The 21,382-nt window shown below is 43.3% G+C and overlaps 2 protein-coding genes across 8 annotated transcripts in view; both read right to left on the reverse strand.

Moving 5' to 3' along the window:
• Positions 1 to 218: 218 nt before the first annotated feature.
• LOC310809370 (uncharacterized protein) lies at positions 219 to 12,896 on the reverse strand. 7 transcript variants are annotated; one of them, XM_083676576.1, is made up of 13 exons: positions 12,811 to 12,896; positions 9,397 to 9,520; positions 9,104 to 9,214; positions 8,767 to 8,877; positions 8,430 to 8,540; positions 7,780 to 7,890; positions 7,137 to 7,247; positions 6,797 to 6,910; positions 6,181 to 6,676; positions 5,998 to 6,075; positions 5,148 to 5,868; positions 4,885 to 4,965; positions 219 to 2,566 (listed from the first exon to the last, which is right to left on the reverse strand). In XM_083676576.1, the coding sequence occupies exons 2-13, from the start codon at positions 9,432 to 9,434 to the stop codon at positions 1,524 to 1,526; spliced, it is 3,126 nt and encodes a 1,041-aa protein (XP_083532702.1). In that variant the 5' UTR covers positions 9,435 to 9,520; positions 12,811 to 12,896; the 3' UTR covers positions 219 to 1,523. The 7 variants fall into 7 exon arrangements, with proteins under 7 accessions (XP_083532702.1, XP_083532704.1, XP_083532703.1 ...); XM_083676578.1 differs by having other exon boundaries at positions 9,397 to 9,490; positions 12,811 to 12,882; XM_083676577.1 differs by lacking the exon at positions 12,811 to 12,896 and adding an exon at positions 10,611 to 11,007 and having other exon boundaries at positions 9,397 to 9,490.
• Positions 12,897 to 17,823: 4,927 nt separating this feature from the next.
• The window catches only part of cacna1ha (calcium channel, voltage-dependent, T type, alpha 1H subunit a), a gene marked incomplete at its 3' end in the record, with an annotated part of 59,441 nt that continues 55,882 nt past the window's right edge, over positions 17,824 to 21,382 (reverse strand). The window contains exons 35-38 of the mRNA XM_083676508.1: positions 20,953 to 21,110; positions 19,904 to 20,693; positions 18,527 to 18,603; positions 17,824 to 18,105 (exon numbers count right to left, since the gene is read on the reverse strand). Of these exons, the coding sequence (XP_083532634.1) occupies positions 17,824 to 18,105; positions 18,527 to 18,603; positions 19,904 to 20,693; positions 20,953 to 21,110 (1,307 nt within the window). The remainder of the gene's footprint in view (positions 18,106 to 18,526; positions 18,604 to 19,903; positions 20,694 to 20,952; positions 21,111 to 21,382) is intronic.

Consider the following 21,382-nt stretch of genomic DNA (forward strand, 5'->3'; position numbering starts at 1 on the left):
CACTTCCTCCAGATGTCCCTCAAGCTCCTGTTTTGGAGCCCTAAGGCTACCATTTTTCCCCTTACTAAATAACGATTTCACAAATCTAAATGGATCTTTGTAAAATGCTGTTCTAGCTCGCTCTCTCTTTTTCCTGTTTTTCCTAATGCTCTCTGCTCTTCTTAACACTGCCAGTCTCTCCTTCACATCTACCTGCAGCCTATTTAACCCTTCCTTCTCAGCCTCTGTAGCTTTCCTCCACTGTTTCCTGAGCTGTCTTCTCTCCCTGATAAGTCTATCCATTTCCTGTTGGCGCCTAGATTTAATTACCTCAGTACCTGTCTTCTTCTTTTTCTCGGACACGCCAAATCTTTCTGCTCCATAATCATAGATAATATCGCCCATTTTCTCCAGTTTACTCTCGGCAGTACCTTTCAACTTGTCTAAAATCCTACTCAAGTCACTGTTGATACCTTCCCATACCCTGTTTTCTGAAGCCCCTGGCCATTTAACTCTCGGCTTCTGGGCACTAATCTTTTCCCTTTTGGGCTGGCTGGTCTCTCTGTCTTCTTCAGTGCTAGGACCTACTTCAGGGGTGCTGATGTCCTGCGAACTGTGGTTTACTTCCTGCCGCTGGACTTCAACCGACTGACTTGACATACTTCTGAGGAAATAATTGTCAATGCGGGATCCCTGTGTTCCCTCTACCAAGCACTTCCTCCTCCCTTGATATATATATGCCATTTAGCTGACGCTTTTATCCAAAACAAAGTTACATACTCACAGTGAGTGAGGAAAAGAAAACGTGCAAGAAACTCTGTTACACAAAACCTATATTAGCTCTTCTCAAATAAATCCTGATAGGATTTTCAATGTCGGAATCGGAAGCCAGTTCAACAAACTACTGTACATTTTGACAGCATGCTTCAGAGCCCTATTAAACTATTATTGTCAAAACCTGTATACTTGCAGTTTGTAGGTTAGGACCGAACCCCGACTATTCCCCACGGATTACCCCATGGCGCCTTTCCTCTCTCCCGATCACTGGACCTCCCGCTATCGACCCCGGACCGGACCCCGACGACCCACTTGGATTATCCTTCTCTCCCCTACCCTTTTTCCTATATTATTATTACGCCTTCGGGCTAAACTCCACCACCTTCTCTGTGTGCCGTCATTTGGTTCCTCAGACGTTCCTGTGTAACAGATTTAGCTCAGCATTTAAAATTATTCAGTTTTAGGTGTGTTTACAAACACATCTAAGAGGGAACGGCCAACCACTTATACTCTTCTCCATTTCTTGGTGAACACAAGCGATGCTGTCTCATTGAGCTGGGTAGCACAGGGACAGCTGCCACCTCAGGTGGTGGGAGGTTTATGTGACAGTGAGGTGTCTCTATAGCGCAAACTTAAACCTATATAGCCACATCTAAGGCCAGAATAACACCAGCTTTCAGAAACACCAAGATTAAAGTGTAGGCAATGTTTATCTAAAAAGGTTCCTCATAGTATGTGGACACAATCATTCACCCAGACTAAAAATATCACAACAGCCAATTCAATGTCAGGTTATCATCTACTGTAATTATTTTATTCATGTGTCTGTACAAATTATGTACAGATGTGACCACAGAGTGGAGTCCAACCAGCGTTTCTATCACGGTTCCCTCCTCCTCTCTCCCAGACCTCACAGACACCAGAGATTTCCTGAGCTGGGCTACGTGTTGCTGGAGCTCGGCTCTGGCCTCCTCAGCTCTCTGTTTCAGCTCCTTGGCATCTCTGATAACCCTCTCACTGCCACTCCCAGCCTTAAACTGAACAATCATCTTACACCTCCTCTCTGCTTGTCTGCAGCGTACCATCTCTCTCTCTACCCAGTCCTGCAGGCCTACACTGATCTCCCTCACGCAGGCTGCTGCAGGGTGCAGGTTCTTCAGAGGACAGAGCCAAACTGTCAGGGGAACAGCCTTCTCTCCACTGCGCCCCAGCAGCTTAGGGAGGGACTTACACAGAGTAACTATCTGTCTGTAACCTTTGACCTCTCTCTGTGCTCCATGATCTCTATAGTACTTACAGACGAGATCAGTGTCATCAAATTCCAGAGAATCAGTCAGTTTAGTGGCTCCATCCTCTTCTGTGCACAGTGACATCATCTCCTTCACTATCTTAAGGACAAAACAACGGTCTCTGATCCAGTCTGTCTCAAAGAGGAGGAAGGCCTGAGTTCCATATGTCACAGCCACGACCACATGTGTGGCTGTTTGCTGCTGAATCACTTCAGGACGAGTCAGCTTCTGTAACAGGCAGGGAGTCAGCTGATCCAGTCTTGTCGTTCTCTTGTACTGCAGAGCCACATCGCTGATGTCTGACAGATAGTCTTCCTCTAACAGGAGTGGATGGTTTAAATACTTTGCAGCTCCTCCCACCTTCACCAGTCCAGACAGGAAGTTGTTTCTGATTGGGTGATCCAGGCCCAGAACTCTGAACCTGTCATGCAGGGAGTCTCTTTCTATCAACTGGGTCTCAGTGGAGGTGAATGGAAGGGATGTTTTACCATTGATCACACTGTCTGAGTTCCACAAGGAGTCTGAGGATACAAGTTAAGTGCTGCATTAATGTTCTCTCATTGTAAAGTGATACCGCTAAGGTTTAATTTATAGTTGGCAAGTTATACATAGTTTCACCTCCATAGCCCTCTGTACATATTTGGACAGTGAAGTTTTTTTCTTCTTTTGGCTCTATACTCCAATAGTTTGGATTTGAAATCAAACAATATGCTGGTAAAGAGGAACGTCACTGGAAACACCCAAACAGGCATGATAATGCAGATATTTGGCTGTCAAACTTGATCAAACTAGTCCTCATTATTTCGCTTTCCGCGTCATGCCAGAAACAGAGACAGTGTGAAAAACTGGGCATTTAAAAAAAAAGAAGATGTTTTTCAGCTATATTAGTGACTAGTCACGTTAACCACATTACTTGTATCAGTACATGTCTCCATTATCAAATACAAATATGTTATCACGCTCAAAAAATTGCTAAAATAGCTATATTTACTAGTCTCCTATGGAGCTTCTAATACAAACTGGCTATGTTTGTCTATAGACAGCTTTGTGATGCAATCACTTTACCAGCGTATTAATATGAGGCTAAAGTACACATTGTCAGCTTTTTATTTGAAGGGTATTTGTCAAAATATTGGTTTCACCATTTAGAAATAACATTTTTTATACACAGTCCCCCTATTTGAGGGGGAAATTTGGTCAAATTCATATTATTTCCAAGTTAAGGAGTTCATGTTCAGTATTTTGCCGCATATCCTTTGCATGCAATAACTGCCATAAGTCTGCGACCCATTGACCCACCAGGTTCTAGGTATCTTCCCTGGTAATGCTCTGCCAGGCCTGTACTGCAGCTATCTTCAGTTGTTTGTTTTGAGGTATTTTTGCCATAAAGGGATACTTCAGCCAAATTACAAAATCACATATTTGGTTCACTGTAACTAATAGCTAATTATTCACATTTTTAACCAAAACCCAATGCAAGTCAATGCACTAAGTTAGCATGTTTGAAATGTCATGCTAAAAATCATCACAAAGTCATTTTAAGTAATCGTATCTTCAGAGAATTTGAGATGACTTGGGCATGACATTTCAAACATGGTAACTTAGTGACTTGCTCAATTCAAATGAAATCTGGAGACTTTTTGGCCCTGAAAACTCCCTAGTTGCTATGGCAGTATGTTTCGGTAATCCACTGGTAAAGTGATTGCATTATAATCAAAGAATACCATGATACTGAAAATATCTGGAGACAAACATAGCAAGCTTGTATAGAAAGCTCCATAGGGTACTGTAAATATAGCTATATAAGCTAGATTGTTGAACGTGATCAAATATATATTTTTGATATTAGACAGGTGTACTAGTACAAGTAACATGCCTAACGTGACCAGTCGTTAATATAGCTGAAAAACAATTGTTAATAAAAACATTAAAAAACGTTTCCGGGATGAAGGAGAAAGCAAAATCACAAAGAATAACCAATTATATTATGGTGGGAGAAACACCCGTTAAGCCTATTGTCCCATAACTTTTGGTGTTGTCGTTTCAAAATGGTGAAACCAATATTTATACAAACACCCTCAAATAAAAGCTGACAATCTGTTCTTTAACCTTGTGTTAATTGTTTGATCTGTACAATTACTTATGGAGGGCACTGTATTTTCATTCCAAACAAAAGCTATGATAGGATATGATATGTCATTGGATCAGACTTACTCCTGTCAAAGTTTTATTTATTTTGACGTACAGTAGACTCCACGATATGACGTTGTGGAGGTGTGATAAACAATGAGACAAGGAGGCGAAGGCAAGTCGAGTCTGTTTACTCTCCACATAAAATACAACTAACAACAACACCGAGCGGGCATGACAGTGCACCCGGAACCAAAACACATACACTTCCGCCCACCACCCTCACTCTTAAAGGCACAGATGCCCTGGTGAATGTCTCTCTCTCTCCTCCCTTGTAGGTCACTACAACGTCACCATTGAAAGTTGAATGAATTTAGAGATGTTTAAGATTCACCCAAGCAAACTAGTAATTCTGTCAGTGCACAAGCATGGCAGTGCAACACCACAATTGTGTAACAAAAAGGTTGCTGTGTCTTGCTTTACACGACCCATCTCTGCAGGCAGTCGCGATTCTGTGGCTATGTCATATCACAGAGTCTGCAGTTGATCTTTATTTAACCAGGGGGGTCAATTAAGGAATTAATTCTTATTTACGATGGCCTGTCAAATTGTGAGTGGCAAGTACAAAGTCAAAATAGTGCATTGACATCCAACCAACAGACAAGTGGTCTGCAGGGTCGTCCCAATGGGGATGGGCTATTTGTCTTACCTGGTTTGAGGGACTCGGAACGACAGTCATACAGCATTCCAGGGTGAATGGGACGACCTAGAGCCGGCACCTCAACCCAGCCTGACAAAGAACACGTGATCAATTATTTGTTTCAATTATTCATTTCAGAATTGACATTGCTTTCAACACTTCCATAATCACACAACCGACAAATCGATCAATCAAACAATTTACACACAACACACAGTAAAACGTACTAATAACATAAGTGTATTCAGTGTAGTCACTCAAGTGATACCGACCTGCTCCCTTGATCACCTCTAGGTGTGCTCTCACAGTCTCAGCCTCGCTCTCTCTCTTCAGCTGAGGATCAGAGGGCATTGTAGAGATGGTTTCACTCTTATTTGCAGGTCCATAACCATAATGTGCTTTTTCCAAAAATGATAAAAAGTCATCATGCTCTCCAATGAGCTGATTTAGATCATGTTTGAGTTCATCGTTCTCCCATGAATTTAACTGATTAACTTTCAGAATCTTTCTCAACTGCTTCTTCTGGCCCATCTCAGTCTCAGTTGTTTTATTCAAATCAATCATTTGGAATCTACTCTTGTTATCAGTCTCTGTCAGCTGCTGAAGGTCAAATTTCAGCTTGGAGATGGTCTTAATCTGATCAGCATTGTCTTGACTAAGCTCACAGTTCTCACGGGTGAGTTTACAGTTCACCTGTTCCAAGTTTATACAGATGTTCTTTTGCTCAGAGTTTGTATGCTCCAACTCACTGATTCTCGTTTTCAGCTCAGCAATCACTTCACTGAGTTCACAGTTCTCATTCACTCGTTTGAGTTTAGAGATCAGCTGCTCAAAGTTTGTGTTTATTTTACAGACGTTCTTCTGGTCCAAGTCTTTAGAGATGTTGATCTGTGAACAGTCGTCTTCCGTCTTACAAAGCACTTCCAAAAGATCATCTTCCTCCCTCTTCCTCTTCTTTTCCTCCTTCTCATTGTCAATCTCCATACTCTTCTCCTTGAAAAACAACATGGCAAAAAATAAAGTCAATTCAGAACCTAGAGTGAAATTAACATACATCACATGCTTGAAGTTATGGAAATCAAATCAGGCTCATTTCAAATACAACATAGTGTTGTTTATCACCTCTTTGACACGCTCCCTCTTCAGAGCGTTGCCGACGCTCTCCCTCTCCTCCTCAGTCTCACTCTCTGTACTCTTCTCCTTAGCAGAAAACATGACACACATACAGTCAGTTCAGTTATTCTTAATGTAGTCAATCAGTACAACTGTGTTTCATTCAAAATAGAGCATTGTTAATCACATCACCTCTTTGACACTCTCTGCCTTCCCAGTGTTGCCATGGTAGCTTTTGTGTCCCCCGTCTCCAGTGACCTGGGCCAGGGCGTGTTTCTGCAGGGCTGGGACGGTGTAGTGCTGCCTGATGTGGCTCTCACAGTAGGAGGCAGTGCAGGTCAGACAGGTCTTCACCGCTCGCAGCTTCTGGCCAGAGCAGATATCACAGGCCACGTCCCCAGGGCCAGCGTAGCCCAGAGCAGGGAGGGCAGGACTGAAGCCTGCCTGCTGGAGAGCCTGGAGCATCCTGGCCAAGGCTGCGTTAGTGGAGAGCTCAGGCCGGGCTCTGGAGCTCCTACTGCACTGGGGGCACACATAGTCTCCTGCAGGGCCGGGCTGGGCCCAGTATGTACTGATGCACTGCCTGCAGTAACTGTGTCCACAGGGAATGGAGACCGGGTCCCTCAGCACCTCTGAACACACAGAGCATCTGTAGTGATCCTCAGTTAGCAGACTGGCACTGAACTCACTGCACACGCACGGGAGGAGAGAGAGAGAGAGAGAGAGAAAATTAGAAGGTCTTAGATGTGTATATTGTCCCTCCAATAGCTGGTTGCAGTCTGTCACAGCTTCTAATTTCAACTATTACCTAAGATCAGGAGACCAGACTTCTCTATTGAAGTATATTGGTAGGTCCATAGACTTGTCACTCTTCATAGACAGACAGCTGGGAGCAGGAGACTCCACTCTCTCCTGCTTGATCCTGTAATTCATACAGAAATACTGTTATCCTAAACAGGGTAATGTGTTTGGTCATGAAGTAATGTTTGATAAAACAAATATTTCTCAACAGCAAATACTAGGGATGTGAGGGGCGAGGGGGAGGGTGGGGGGCAAGCTGAAAGCTAGTGAGTCCAGGTAAGAGTATTTGTGTACTCAAGCACATGTTCACACCCCTAGTGAAGACATCTTATTAACAACTCTCTCACCTTATATCAGGACAGACTCCTCCTTTGAAGAATATTGGTTCGTCCATAGACTTGTCACTCTTCATAGACAGACAGCTGGGAGCAGGAGACTCCACTCTCTCCTGCTTGGTCCTGTAATTCATACAGAAATACTGTTATCCTAAACAGTGTAATGTGTTTGGTTTTAAAGTCATGTTAGATTTAAAAAAAAAAAAAAAATCCCAACAGTGAATACTAGTGATGTGAAAGATCATCTTGTCCCAGGCCCGGTGCCAGAGTAAAGTAACTAACAGGGCACATTACATTTCTGAGGGGGCACAACCATTTCAGCAAAAAACAAATAAAAAAAAGAGATTTGAGCTTGGTCCTAACACAGGTTGGATAATTGATCATACAACGATATACAATGTGTTTGCAACCATAGACAGCTGTCTTGCCAGCGGAGAAGGTATTTGAAAGTTAGTTCATTTTTACGTAGGTGACTGGTGCTATCTTGGCAGCTGGTGCTATCTTGGCAGCTGGTGCTATCTTGTCCAGGCACTTCACCATTTAATCGATTATGAGTCCTAAGAGTATTTGTGTACTCAAGTACATGTTCACAGCCCTAGTGAAGACATCTTGTTGTGGCAGAAGTCTGACAAAGCAGCTTCACCAACTCTCTCACATTATATCAGGACAGACTCCTCCTTTGAAGTATATTGGTAGGTCCATAGACTTGTCACTCTTCATAGAGAGACAGCTGGGAGCAGGAGACTCCACTCTCTCCTGCTTGATCCTGAAATTCATACAGAAATACTGTTATCCTAAACAGTGTAATGTGTTTGGTTTTAAAGTCATGTTAGATTTAAAAAAAAAAAAAAAAAAAAAAATCCCAACAGTGAATACTAGTGATGTGAAAGATCATCTTGTCCCAGGCCCGGTGCCAGAGTAAAGTAACTAACAGGGCACATTACATTTCTGAGGGGGCACAACCATTTCAGCAAAAAACAAATAAAAAAAAGAGATTTGAGCTTGGTCCTAACACAGGTTGGATAATTGATCATACAACGATATACAATGTGTTTGCAACCATAGACAGCTGTCTTGCCAGCGGAGAAGGTATTTGAAAGTTAGTTCATTTTTACGTAGGTGACTGGTGCTATCTTGGCAGCTGGTGCTATCTTGGCAGCTGGTGCTATCTTGTCCAGGCACTTCACCATTTAATCGATTATGAGTCCTAAGAGTATTTGTGTACTCAAGTACATGTTCACAGCCCTAGTGAAGACATCTTGTTGTGGCAGAAGTCTGACAAAGCAGCTTCACCAACTCTCTCACATTATATCAGGACAGACTCCTCCTTTGAAGTATATTGGTAGGTCCATAGACTTGTCACTCTTCATAGACAGACAGCTGGGAGCAGGAGACTCCACTCTCTCCTGCTTGATCCTGAAATTCATACAGAAATACTGTTATCCTAAACAGGGTAATGTGTTTGGTCATGAAGTAATGTTTGATAAAACAAATATTTCTCAACAGCAAATACTAGGGATGTGAGGGGCGAGGGGGAGGGTGGGGGGCAAGCTGAAAGCTAGTGAGTCCAGGTAAGAGTATTTGTGTACTCAAACACATGTTCACACCCCTAGTGAAGACATCTTATTAACAACTCTCTCACCTTATATCAGGACAGACTCCTCCTTTGAAGTATATTGGTAGGTCCATAGACTTGTCACTCTTCATAGACAGACAGCTGGGAGCAGGAGACTCCACTCTCTCCTGCTTGATCCTGTAATTCATACAGAAATACTGTTATCCTAAACAGGGTAATGTGTTTGGTCATGAAGTAATGTTTGATAAAACAAATATTTCTCAACAGCAAATACTAGGGATGTGAGGGGTGAGGGGGAGGGTGGGGGGCAAGCTGAAAGCTAGTGAGTCCAGGTAAGAGTATTTGTGTACTCAAACACATGTGCACACCCCTAGTGAAGACATCTTATTAACAACTCTCTCACCTTATATCAGGACAGACTCCTCCTTTGAAGTATATTGGTAGGTCCATAGACTTGTCACTCTTCATAGACAGACAGCTGGGAGCAGGAGACTCCACTCTCTCCTGCTTGGCGCTGTGCAACAAATAATATAAATTGCATCCCATCTTACAAGGTCTTGCATTTCAGCATGTGGCAAAATTTACATTTATAATCATTTGATAATATGTCATTGCGAGTACCGTTATAGAATTGTTAGTTGGATCTAAACTGAACCTATAGAGTTTATACAGACATACTCTCTCTCTCTCTCTCACCTGCTGCTCATGACTCCAGGGTCTCCCTCAGGATCCATTCTCCCTCAGGATCCAGTCTGATGTTAGATATTGATCTTCTCCTCAGGACTACAACCTGGTCACACAGAGTTATCACTCAGACAGTCTGTAAACATACATATAGAGAGTGAGAGGGCTGGGTGGGAGGTTGCTGGTCCCCTGTGGCTCAGTTGGTAGAGCATGGCACTCACTGCAATGAAAGTCGCTTTGGGTAAAAGCGTCAGCTAAATGGCATATATTATTATCTTATAAGTGGATCTGATAAGCTGTAAGTGGAGCAGGTGGAAACAGACAGTGACAGTCTACTCTAGTATATTTCAAATAATGAGGTCATGCTAGAATTACATCATGGTATTTACAGTAGAAAATACTGTGAAGTTTACCTTTATCTTAGCAAGATTTATCTTATAAGCTTATAAGCACATACATGTAAACAGAGTCTCTTTCTAGCAGGCTAACACTATCCTAACCCATCTCTAACACTTGTAAACATACCAGACAGATTTACAAGTCAACCTGATTCACTGTTTCTGCACAATCAATCTCTTCAAACTGGAGGCACAAATAGCCTATTGTACTGTACATTTAGTAGTAAGATAGCTGGTTTAGCAGGTTTAAGGTGATGTTAGAGGAAACTCAGAACCAATATGTTGACAGTAACTCCTGATGATTTGTTACTTAGTAACATAGACTATTAAGTTCAAAACCCAGGGGAATCTCTGGTAAGACAAAAGACCAAAGTAAAAGAAAAATATTTTATCAAAGCTACATCATAATAATTTGCCCCCTAAAGGTTGAAAAAAATAAAACCTTTTTTTTATCTCAATCAATATCATTGTACAGTGTGATATTGCAGTATTTCGTTTTTTTTTTATTCACAGTAATTGCATTGTTTACACAATTGTCAATTCGTAATTTAAACCAGGGAGGGCAGATGAAAATATGTTAGTCTGGTGCTCACGGCTCTTCACTGTCCTGGCGCCCCGCTGGTGGAATGAGCTTCCCACAACGGTCAGGACTGCAGAGTCACTTCTGATCTTCCGTCGATTGAAAACCCATCTCTTCAAGCTACATCTTAACAGTCCCTCCTAAAGACCGCTTCACCCCCCCTATACTAACCCTAAACCTCTATTTTTTTAAAATAATGGTATATCGGGCGACACAAATGTCCCCATTTAATAATCATAAAAACGTACCTTCAATTATACGGCTAACAGGCCGTTGAGCCTGTCTTAACCCCAATTCCAATTTAATTTTATCTTCAAGTTTGAAAAGGGCGCAGTTACCCCGACTTCTGTCTGCGTCGTGTCTTTGTCGAAGTTACTTTTATTTTCGTTTTCTTGGAAAGCGCGTGAAGGGAATGTTATTTGAGTCATACAAGCTTTTAATTGAAAACACATTGTCAACATCGTGGTCAACTGTTGCGATACTTTTGCAAACAATTAGGCTGACCACTGTTACAGTAAACTGAGTGAAAAGCCCATACATCTTAATGTGCCAGCTGTCAAAAAGCGTCTCTTGTTGAATATAGTAGGTGGAGAGTCCAAAAAAGTAGGAGTCCACAAAACCTTTACTGCGTACATTCGCATTTGATTGAAAACCCATCTCTTCAAGCAACATCTTAACAGTCCCTCCTAAAGACCGCTTCACCCTCTCTACCCCCCCTATACTAACCCTAACCCCGAGACCTCTTCTCCCCTGCTGCCCCCTGTACAAGTTCTCTCCTGCTAATAAAATATATTTAAAAAAAAATAATAATAATAATTTAAAAATGTTTAGCCTACTGGCATTACGACTGCCAATGGCCCCTGGTGTGAGCATTGATTACTTTGTCTTATGATTGCTGACTGTTGGATAGAAGATTCACTTACGTAAACAAATCTATTGTTGTACGTCGCTTTGGATAAAGGCGTCTGCTAAATGCCATAAATGTAAAAAAAAAAAAAAGGAAAATGGTGCAATTCATGACGTATACAATGCATTTTGTATACCAGGTGTGCTTAATAGGCCGACTCCTAGCGGACTATTAGCAAAGGCTCAATACGGACCGAACAGTAAAGGTCTTGGTGATACCAAAGTCAATCAATTAATTTCAGAATTAGACGTGCGATCGTCCGGGCGGGCAGCGTTTCCTAGCACGAGAAGCACGAGATCGTCTCTCTCTCTCTCTCTCTCTCTCTCTCTCGCTCTCGGAGGGTGGAAGTAAACCCCGCCTCTAGAGTTGCGTCTGATGCAATCGCGTGAAAATACGCAGATATCGTAATTTCCTAAAAACAGCCAGAAGACGAGCAGATGGAGACTGGCACACGGAGACCGGCAGACACAGACGGGCACCCGGAGACGGGCAGACACAGACGGGCGTACCTCTCGCCATCTGAGATGACTTCGAAAAGTAACCATACCGTTAGTTACCTCGTGGACCTCTCCAGAAAATGTGCACTTCAGTTTCATTTAGGGACATGCCAGGCCCAAAGTGACTTTTAAATGTACATTGACCCACAGTGATTTTTTTGCATAAATATGACTGTGCAACCATTTTTGTTCTTCTGCAATGCTGTCAAAAACGTGCACTTTATTTACATAATTTTGTAGATGTAATTCATTCATCCTTTTTGTTGGAATCATTACTTTTATTAATGTAATTCATCATTACATTTATTTTAAGACGGCATGGCAAATAGAAGGTGAGTACCCTGTGTTTGCACAGAAACTTTTCAGTTCCAAAATAAATAAGTTGTTTGTAAATCATTCAAATGCATTTAATTTGTTTCATTCAATGTTTTATGAGTATTTCCCAAAACATTTGATAGAAAAACATCCAGCCTCAGTCATAACATGGACGACTGCGGTGTGTCACTCCACCGCTCTACGGTATGATACCGAAGACTTGCATCCGGACCTTCGCCATTTTGGACATTTTGTTTACTGGAACTTCAGATTGTAATTGAGTACCCCTGTTGTATACTATAAATTGTAGTATCGATGCAGTCATACTGAACTTCATGCTTGAAATTAATGCTTATTATTTCCTTGGTTTGAAATTAGGCCTAATAATCATGTGTCGCTAATATTACCATAGTATTACCATATTACCATAGTAGAGGATCCTCCTATTGTAGAGACCGAACGAAATAGAGCTACCGTTTGCTCTGGGTTCACAAATCACTTATGAAAGGCGATTGTTTACCTAAACCTAAACGGATCTCATGATTGAACACTCACACGAGTTTACTTTTAACTGGATGTGTACATTTTATAATAATTGTCTCATAATAACATTTGAACTTGATATCCTAGGTCGCCATTTTAATTGGTCACATACGACGTCGTTATTGTTTTAAATAATGGTATACCAGGCGACACAAATGTCCCCGTTTAATAATCATAAAAACGTACCTTCAATTATACGGCTAACAGGCCGTTGAGCCTGTCTTAACCCCAATTCGCACTTAATTTTATCTTCAAGTTTAAAAAGGGCGCAGTTACCCCGACTTCTCTCTGCGTCGTGTCTTTGTCGAAGTTACTTTTACTTTCGTTTTCTTGCAAAGCGCGCGAAGGGAGTGTTATTTGAACCATACAAGCTTTTAATTGAAAACACATTGTCAACATCGTGGTCAACTGTTGCGATACTTTTGCAAACAATTAGGCTGACCACTGTTACAGTAAACTGAGTGAAAAGCCCATACATCTTAATGTGCCAGCTGTCAAAAAGCGTCTCTTGTTGAATATAGTAGGTGGAGAGTCCATGTACTGCGTACATTCGCATTTGAATATACAGTGCCTTCGGAAAGTATTCAGACCACTTCACTTTTTCCACATTTTGTTGTGTTATAGACTCAATTTAAAATGGATTAAATTAAAAGAATTTGCCATCAGTCCACACACAATAACCCAGAATGACAAAGCGAAAACAGGTTTTTTGAAATTTCAGTGAATTTATTAAAATTGAAATACAGAAATACCTCATGTACATAAGTAGTCCCAGACCCTTTGCTATGACACTCTTAAAATGAGCTAAAATGCAAAAATGTCATCAACAAATCACCCAATAAGTTGAATTGAGTCCATCTTAATGCAAGGATAGTAGTTCATGCAATTTTGGAATTCAGATCTTTGTGGGCCTCTGATTTGCATAGGAATCAATTACACACGGTGTGGATCAAATTGTCATTCCAAACTGAGCAAATGGAGAGGAACAAAATTGCTCAGGAATGCAACCCTGAGGCCTGCGGAGACTTGGGGATGGGACATCCATCATCTCAGTCACACTACAAAATTGGTTTATAACCAAAAAGAATCCCTTAATGGAAAATAATCTATCTCATATCCATAATTGTGTTTGCAACAATGAATTCAAGTGATACAGCAAAGAAAGTGGCTGGAAATGTGTTTATTTGGTTTTACTACAGTAAAACCAAAGTTGGGACCATATATACTGACACTCACTGCAATGTAAGTTGCTTTGGATAAAAGTGTCAGCTAAATGGCAGATATTATTATATAATCTCTCACCCTCCTGACCTCTACTCCTCTTGCCCTACTAGTATATGTTCTGCCTTTACAGTGCTCTCCTTCACTGGCACTTCATAAAGTTTCTGTTATCGCTATTCAATACATTTGCTATGTGTCACAGTTTTGCCCAGAGAATTCAATGTCTTCTGCATTGATATTTGGGTGAAAATGACTTACTGGACCTTTAAGATCCTAAATTGACTCTGTCTTCTGAGTGTTGCCATGGTAGCCTCTGTGTCCCCCGTCTCCAGTGACCTGGGCCAGGGCGTGTTTCTGCAGGGCTGGGACGGTGTAGTGCTGCCTGACGTGGCTCTCACAGTAGAAAGCAGTGCAGGTCATACAGGCAGCTGGGAGCAGGAGACTCCACTCTCTGTTTAACCCTACTAAAGTATACACAAAGACACTTATAATGTTCTTAAGGTAAAGCTTATCTAAATAGAAACAAGATATACACTTGCAATTGCAGTATTTCTACTAAAAAACATGTTTAAGCAGATGAAATATAATAAAATAAATACATATTATAATCCCTTCTGAGCTTCAATGGAGTGTACACTCTAGATAGCAACACACTAAATTAACTCAACCTTCCCACCTTATATCAGGGGGACAGACTCCCCCTTTAAATATTAATGGCGGCTCCAATTATCGGTCACTCTTCATAGACAGACAGCTGGCAGCAAACGACTCCACTCTCTCCTGCTTAACTCTATGTATCAGGCTCACTTTTGCTTCATCAAAGCTTGACGATATGTATGGCACATAATGGGATGATTTATTTCCAGGGATATCATGAACAACATAGTGTCTGCAGCCAACTGTATGACTGGTCATAGTCTTGGATGTGATTTGTGTTAATGATCGTTAATGGAGTGAAACTGAACCTGGAGGTTTTATTCTACAGACAGACTCTCTACTCACCTGCTGCTCATGACTCCAGGATCTCATGACTCCCTCAGGATCCATACAATCTGATGATATTAAAGACTCTGATCCACTTAGAGGTGTTGCCTGTTTTCAAAATCTTATGTCGTTTTTGAAATAAGCCTTTACAAACATGAATGTGTCTGCGTCAGACGTGTGCTTAATGCGCGCTAGAGACAGGCCTTATTTAATGAGGAAGTAGGCTTACCCCAAACGGTAGAATAATAATCAGACTCTCGAGCCCTGAAATCAGCCACTTTATCCGCCTCTGAATATCTCTGAAATGTGCGTCTCTCTCAAACGGGCCTGTTGTATCTGCTGCTTTTGCACCGTAATTCACTTTCACTTTCGTTTACATTTAAACTGCGTTTTCATTGAACTTAAAATAAACCTGCAGCAAATCCTCCTATAACATTGTCAGAGTTTTTTGTTGTCAGCTGAGTTTTTTGTTGTCAAGGCATACACTTATTTTGCAAGTGCCGGCGACCGTTAGTTTTTTTAGTTTGATTAGTGACGGCTATTGTACTGAGTATCTATTTGAGTAAAAATATATAAATAATAATTAACCCCTCAGGTCGTCAGGTTTCCTCTGGTCATGCGGTAAACTCAAGGCTCAAATTGGTTCATTTGGATGTAAGTTGTATTTGTATCCACTCTCTGTTTCAAAGACAGTCGGAAACAATTCTCCGGGCCTGACACCGCAGCCACATTGCTAGTTGCACATACACACACACACACACACACACACACACACACACACACACAGAGTATACTCCTTATACTCTCAGAAGAAACACAACGGATACTTTCTGTCAGGAATAAAAAAGTTTTATCTTTTAGATGACAGGGAACATCCTCCAGGACAATGTTTGATCATTACACAATAATCAGCAACAATACAATGTAAAAAGTACTATTGTTATAGCCTTTAAAACCTGCACCCTCCCTTCCTTCACTGTTCTGGGTTCACCAGTGGGAAATTATTGCAGACAGTTTGCTTGTCTATGACAGCCAGAACACACCTCTTCCTCCTCCCCTTCCTCCTCCTCTTCCCCTTCTTCCTCCTCCATAAAAGGCTTTGGGGAAATGTCTGGGCCAGTCACGGAAGGGTTAAAAAGACAAGGCTTCTGATAGGTCAAAGGTTGGGTTCCACCACAGATAGCCTGTCCTGGAGTCTGATGCTGTTTTAGAAACACCCAGTCGCTCATGTCCAGAGTCAGTCATCAGATATGAGCACTGAGCTTCGCCTTAGATGTCAATCTCATACATACTCCTAACCACCATCCATCATCATAAACCATTGTCAGGGTTGATTTCCTATTGAGATACAATATACACCAATTCCTCTTCATAGAAATCACCTTTAGGGTTTCATTTGTGGTGGGTTTTTACCATGTTTAGAATAGCAAGAGGAGGAGTCAGGTCTAAAAGTCAGACCTGGAAATCGAGTTTGTTCTGACAAACTGTTTTTACTCCCTACAAAACGGCATGAAAATCCTCCTATAACATAGTAGACACACGTCACCCATAAAGTATTGCATTGGACAATAAATAGGAGGATTGTTTAATCAGTATTACATCAGATACCAATCAAACAGAGGCCAGTGCAATTAGGTAGTCAATCTACAAATGGAAACATTTGAAAATCGAAATATCAAAAAATTCTCAAAAACATCCAGATGTCTTTTTAAAATATTTTCTCAACACATGCAATAGTCAAAAATTGTTTCCTCAAAAAAACATCTGAAGGTTCAAATAATTATGTGAACCACTTCAACTATTATCATTTTTTTCTACCAAATTGTATTGATTCATATGGCAATAGAGATGGGGTCTGTACTAAATCAGATATTGAACCGCAGAGAGAGGACAATAGCTGATAAGGTTATTAACTTTCTCTGCAGGAAAACACATGAAATTAAACAGTGTCTCAAGTACAAACAAAAACAGAAATCAGGACAGTGATCCACCTGGGTTGTGCTCAGAAGGGCAAAACCATAGAGTTATAAAAACTAGATAGCCGGTGCGTAGTCTATCCATCTCTATGGGCAAAAATAAAAGCTGTGGTCTTATAGGACAAACTCAGGTAGAAGAACTTCTTCCGTTTTGTTTCGTTTCAAAATATTTTCCCCTGTTTCGCGTTGAACACGACCCAGAAGTGTCACAAATCTGGAGGCACCTCTTCTGGGTTGAAAGGTCATTCACGTTGACCTGTGGACATTGTCATCATCTCATCAAAACTCCTCTGTTTTCCTCAACAAGATCAAACAGGGTAGAAAAGGAGAAACAGGCAACGTCTCTCTAGCAATAAATAACAAACACTTGATATAATATATTTTCTCATGTATTTTTTTCGGATATATTTAGATCCTCAGCATGCATACTGCCTGTCCACCGCTGAGGGTGACGGGATTCTGTTAGAGGGTAGATGATACTGCGGGTAGGGTGCTGGGGGGGTTAGAGATGGGGGCTGTGGGGGTTAAATATGGGGTTCTGTCTATAGACAGCAGTGCTTCCCTTCCACAACCATTTCCACATTGTCACCCACCCATCTAAAGGCTGTCCAAATATCTTAGCAACCCACCAAATAAACAATACCACGTTTCTGGCCACAACCCAGTCTTGAGCCCTGGACCCAGAATCTCTAATCTCTTGATTTAGTGAGATTAGCCCTGACCTGCTATGGGAAACATTACTATACGGGATAAAAGACGGACATCTGATGGGGATCTTAGATATGGGGGTCTGATGAGGTTAGATATGGGGATCTGAATGAGGTTAGATATGGAGGTCTGAATGAGGTTAGATATGGGGGTCTGAATGAGGTTAGATATGGGGGTCTGAATGAGGTTAGCTATGGGGGTCTGAGTAGAGGTTAGATATGGGGGTCTGAATGAGGTTAGATATGGGGGTCTGAAAGAGGTTAGCTATGGGGGTCTGAGTAGAGGTTAGATATGGGGGTCTGAATAGAGGTTAGATATGGGGGTCTGAGTAGAGGTTAGATATAGGAGTCTTAGAGATAAGAGTCTTAGAGCTGGGGGTGTAAGAGATGGTTTGAGAAGGGGGTCTCATGAAGTTCGAGATGGTCTGAGAGATGGGGGTCTGAGAGATGGGGGTCTTAGAGATGGGGGTCTTAGAGATGGGGGTCTTAGAGATGGGGGTCTCAGAGACGGTGGTCTTAGAAATGGGGGTCTTAGAGATGGGGGTCTCAGAGACGGTGGTCTTAGAGATGGGTATGACCTGAGTATGGCTTATCTATGGGGTGCTGGAGAGATGCAGGTTACTGACCCACTAACAGGGGTAGAACAGCACGGGTGAGCCTAGGTCACCTCTACGTAACTGCACCCACACAGAGGGTCAACTAGCTAGCACATAACACACACTATGGATCGAATACTTTGAATCAGCATTTCAAAAAATGGATGTTAAATTGAAATAGTCCTATCTACGAACACAAGTAGAGTCATGTGTTTTACATGGTGTGGTTGTTCCTACAGATCAACACTGTTATTATTGCACTCTGGCTACAGATGGTGAGTTTGGTTCTCTTTAGATCTACAGAAACACAAGCCTGATCTCACATCTGTGTGAGCTTTAATCAACTCATACAACTGTCGTTGTCATGCCGTACACACACTGATCTGGGACCAGGCTACAGAAACACATCACGCTCTACCTCCTCCTCCTCCCCATAGAAAAATAAAACGCCTCTCGTCTTCAGCAGGTCTGAGAAGACCTCAGCCGATCCGTCTGCTGTTCCGTAAAAAAACAAAACGTACATTCACAAGAGGACAACAGAGGAAAACAACCAACTTGAAATTCAAATCGTAGTGTGCAAAAAACGTTATAGATCTCTATAAAAATATGTGCATATGGATAGAGCTATTTTATCTCACCAATACAATATTTTCTTTATTATTTACACTGCGAGATACACAGAACACACACAGGCACCACTCTGCCCTGCTCCGCTCCCTGTCTGTGCAGAAGAAATAACATGGCCAACAATCCATGACAAGGTGGATCTGAACAGACAAATGTGTAAGTGTACACACACACACACACACACACACACACACACACACACACACACACACACACACACACACACACACATATACACACACATAAACACACACACACACATCTGCACACAGGCGTGCATGCATGCATGCATGTACACACACACACACACACACACACGTGACACACTCCCCTCCACTCTGATCAATGTGATCCAGGAGCAGGGGAGAACCAGAGCTCCTGTAGGAAACCTGAAGTTGCATATCCCACCAGTCCCTTCACGCTCGCATCACAACCGCTTCCTGTTAGGGTCAGAGGTCATCAGCCAGACGCTGCTTCCTGATTGGCTCACGTGGGGACAGAGTGTCAAGAAATACTTTGGCTACGGAAATGGGTGGCTTTAGTTCTGGTGTGCTGTGCTTGGTTCTGGTTCGGGTCCTCAACACACCACATAATTACAGCTCAGTCTAGTAGGACTGGACTGAACTGGTCCCTCTCTTTTCCAAAACCGCTCCTCGTCTCATCAGGCCACACCCTTGTTAGACCAGGTTTAGGGCCTTCTGACCAACAGCTTTCCTCTTTCAGACTATGCTCTGTTTTCATTGTGCAGTCCTCCTGTTCATCGAGCCAAATCCCGCCCCGCCTTCTAGTCTGTTGTCAAAGGGAGAGGGGTGTGTGGCTGGATCACTGTCTGATAGGACGGCTGACAGGCCACTCAAGTATCTGGGTTCTGGTTGGTCGAAGGTGAACTGGGGGAGGGGCATGTATTCACTGCAGAGAGATGGGTGTCGTGTGTGTGAGAGAGGTAAGGTGTGTGGGTGACTAGGGGTGTGAGTGTGAATTAGGGTGTGTGGGTGTGGCAGACTGTGCGTGAATGTGTGTGTATTAGTTGGGGTATGGGGGTGTAACGATGTGAATGTGTGTGTTGGCGTGATTGCTCGTGTCGGTGTGCATGTATGTGTCGGCGTGCGTGTGTGTGTCGGTGTGTGTGTGTGTGTCGGTGTGTGTGTGTGTGTCGGTGTGAGTGTGCGTGTGTCAGCGAGGTCCAGCGTGTGTGTATGCGGGGGCTGGTCATATGAGGGGGTCCTGCGTCTCAGCAACATGCTGCAGTCAGACACCTCTGGGGGGGCTGGGAGGTCTCTCTCAGGTGGGGGGTGGATGGAGATACATGGAGGGCTCATCTTCTTCTTTCTGTGCCCCCCCCCTACAGACTGGATCCTGACAGGGTCCCCCCTGCCAGCCGCCGTCTCAGGCGACCCCCGCTGTATAAACAACCCCCCCTCTACAAACACCTCGTCCTCCAGAGACCGGGGGGGAGGGCAGATCTCAATGGAGTGTCGGCGTAGGTCGTCAGGGCAACAGGAAGGCATGTCCAGGAAGCCGTGCGTGTCGACGCTGAAGCCCTTCCTGAGGTCACGATCTTTAAGCCCCGCCCCTAGCAGACTAAGTGCGCTCCCTCTGCTCCTCAGGGAGGCGGGGTCACCATGGAGGGAGTGGGGGGTGGCGTATGGGGAGAGGGAGTGACTGCGGCCCCCCTGTCCCTCCTGGCCCCCCCACCACTGGCGCGCGGAGCTGGTGATGTAGCGTACCTCCTCATCTGTGGGGTCACTCAGGGAAGGGGGCGATGGGGGTCTGGGCCTGCGTAGGCTGGAGGGCCGTGGGGGCAGGCGGGGGGAGGCCTGGAGGTCGCGGAGGGGGGCTAGGATGCGGGGCAGGGGGAGGGGGGCACTGCCTGGAGAGGGGTTTGGTCTCTTCTGCTGCTGCTGCTGCTCTCTGGGGTCACAACTCTGAGACTCCACAGAGTCCACTTTAACCGCCACCTGGAACACACACACACGCACGCACGCACGCACGCACGCACGCACACAGGCACACAGGCAAACATGCACACACACACACACACACACACACACACACAATGGAAAATTGTCATTGCTTATATTCAGGCATATGCATAGAACACTGAATGTATAAAACACAGAAATCAAATGTGTGTTTGTATGTGTGTGTGTGTGTGTGTGTGTGTGTGTGTGTGTGTGTGTGTGTGTGTGTGTGTGTGTGTGTGCAGCAGACACCCACCTGTCGTCTCAGAGCCCTGGGAGAGGGGCTGGGCCTAGGAGGGGCGATGCGTGGCAGGGTGAGGGCGGGGGGAGGGAGTGGGGGAGGAGGGGAGAGGTTGGGCACCTGCAGCAGGACCTGCCCCTCACACGGCTGAGAGTGTACGGACGTCACAGAGCCTGCAGAGAGACAAAGAGACAGGGACATCACCAAAAGTCCCACGTCCACAGAGAGAGTTGGATCTGTTTCTCTTTGTCTACAAGACATCTAGAATACTGTCATCTAGGTTGTGTGATATCCATAAAGGCACTTTTATGTTATGGTCAGTTAAGATCCAGTATGTTAGGGTCAAATAAGTATCTGCTTTGCTCACTTAAGCACCGGGATTCTCAATCTTGTCTCAAATTTAGGCTCAGAGCAAGTGGGAAACCATTGTTCAAAGTGCCTTATA

The sequence above is a fragment of the Argentina silus genome (assembly GCF_951799395.1).
Source record: "Argentina silus genome assembly, chromosome: 9".
Classification (NCBI taxonomy): Eukaryota; Metazoa; Chordata; class Actinopteri; order Argentiniformes; family Argentinidae; genus Argentina; species Argentina silus.

Bases quoted from the DNA above. Each gene is read 5' to 3' on its own strand.
- LOC310809370 (XM_083676576.1), bottom strand. From the start codon at position 9,434: ATGGATCCTGAGGGAGACCCTGGAGTCATGAGCAGCAG. The intron at 6,677-6,796 runs GTAATAGTTGAA...GTGCGTGTGCAG, and splicing joins GTCTGGTCTCCTGATCTTAG to TGAGTTCAGTGCCAGTCTGC. The intron at 6,076-6,180 runs GTGATGTGATTA...TTTTCTGCTAAG, and splicing joins AGGCAGAGAGTGTCAAAGAG to GAGAAGAGTACAGAGAGTGA.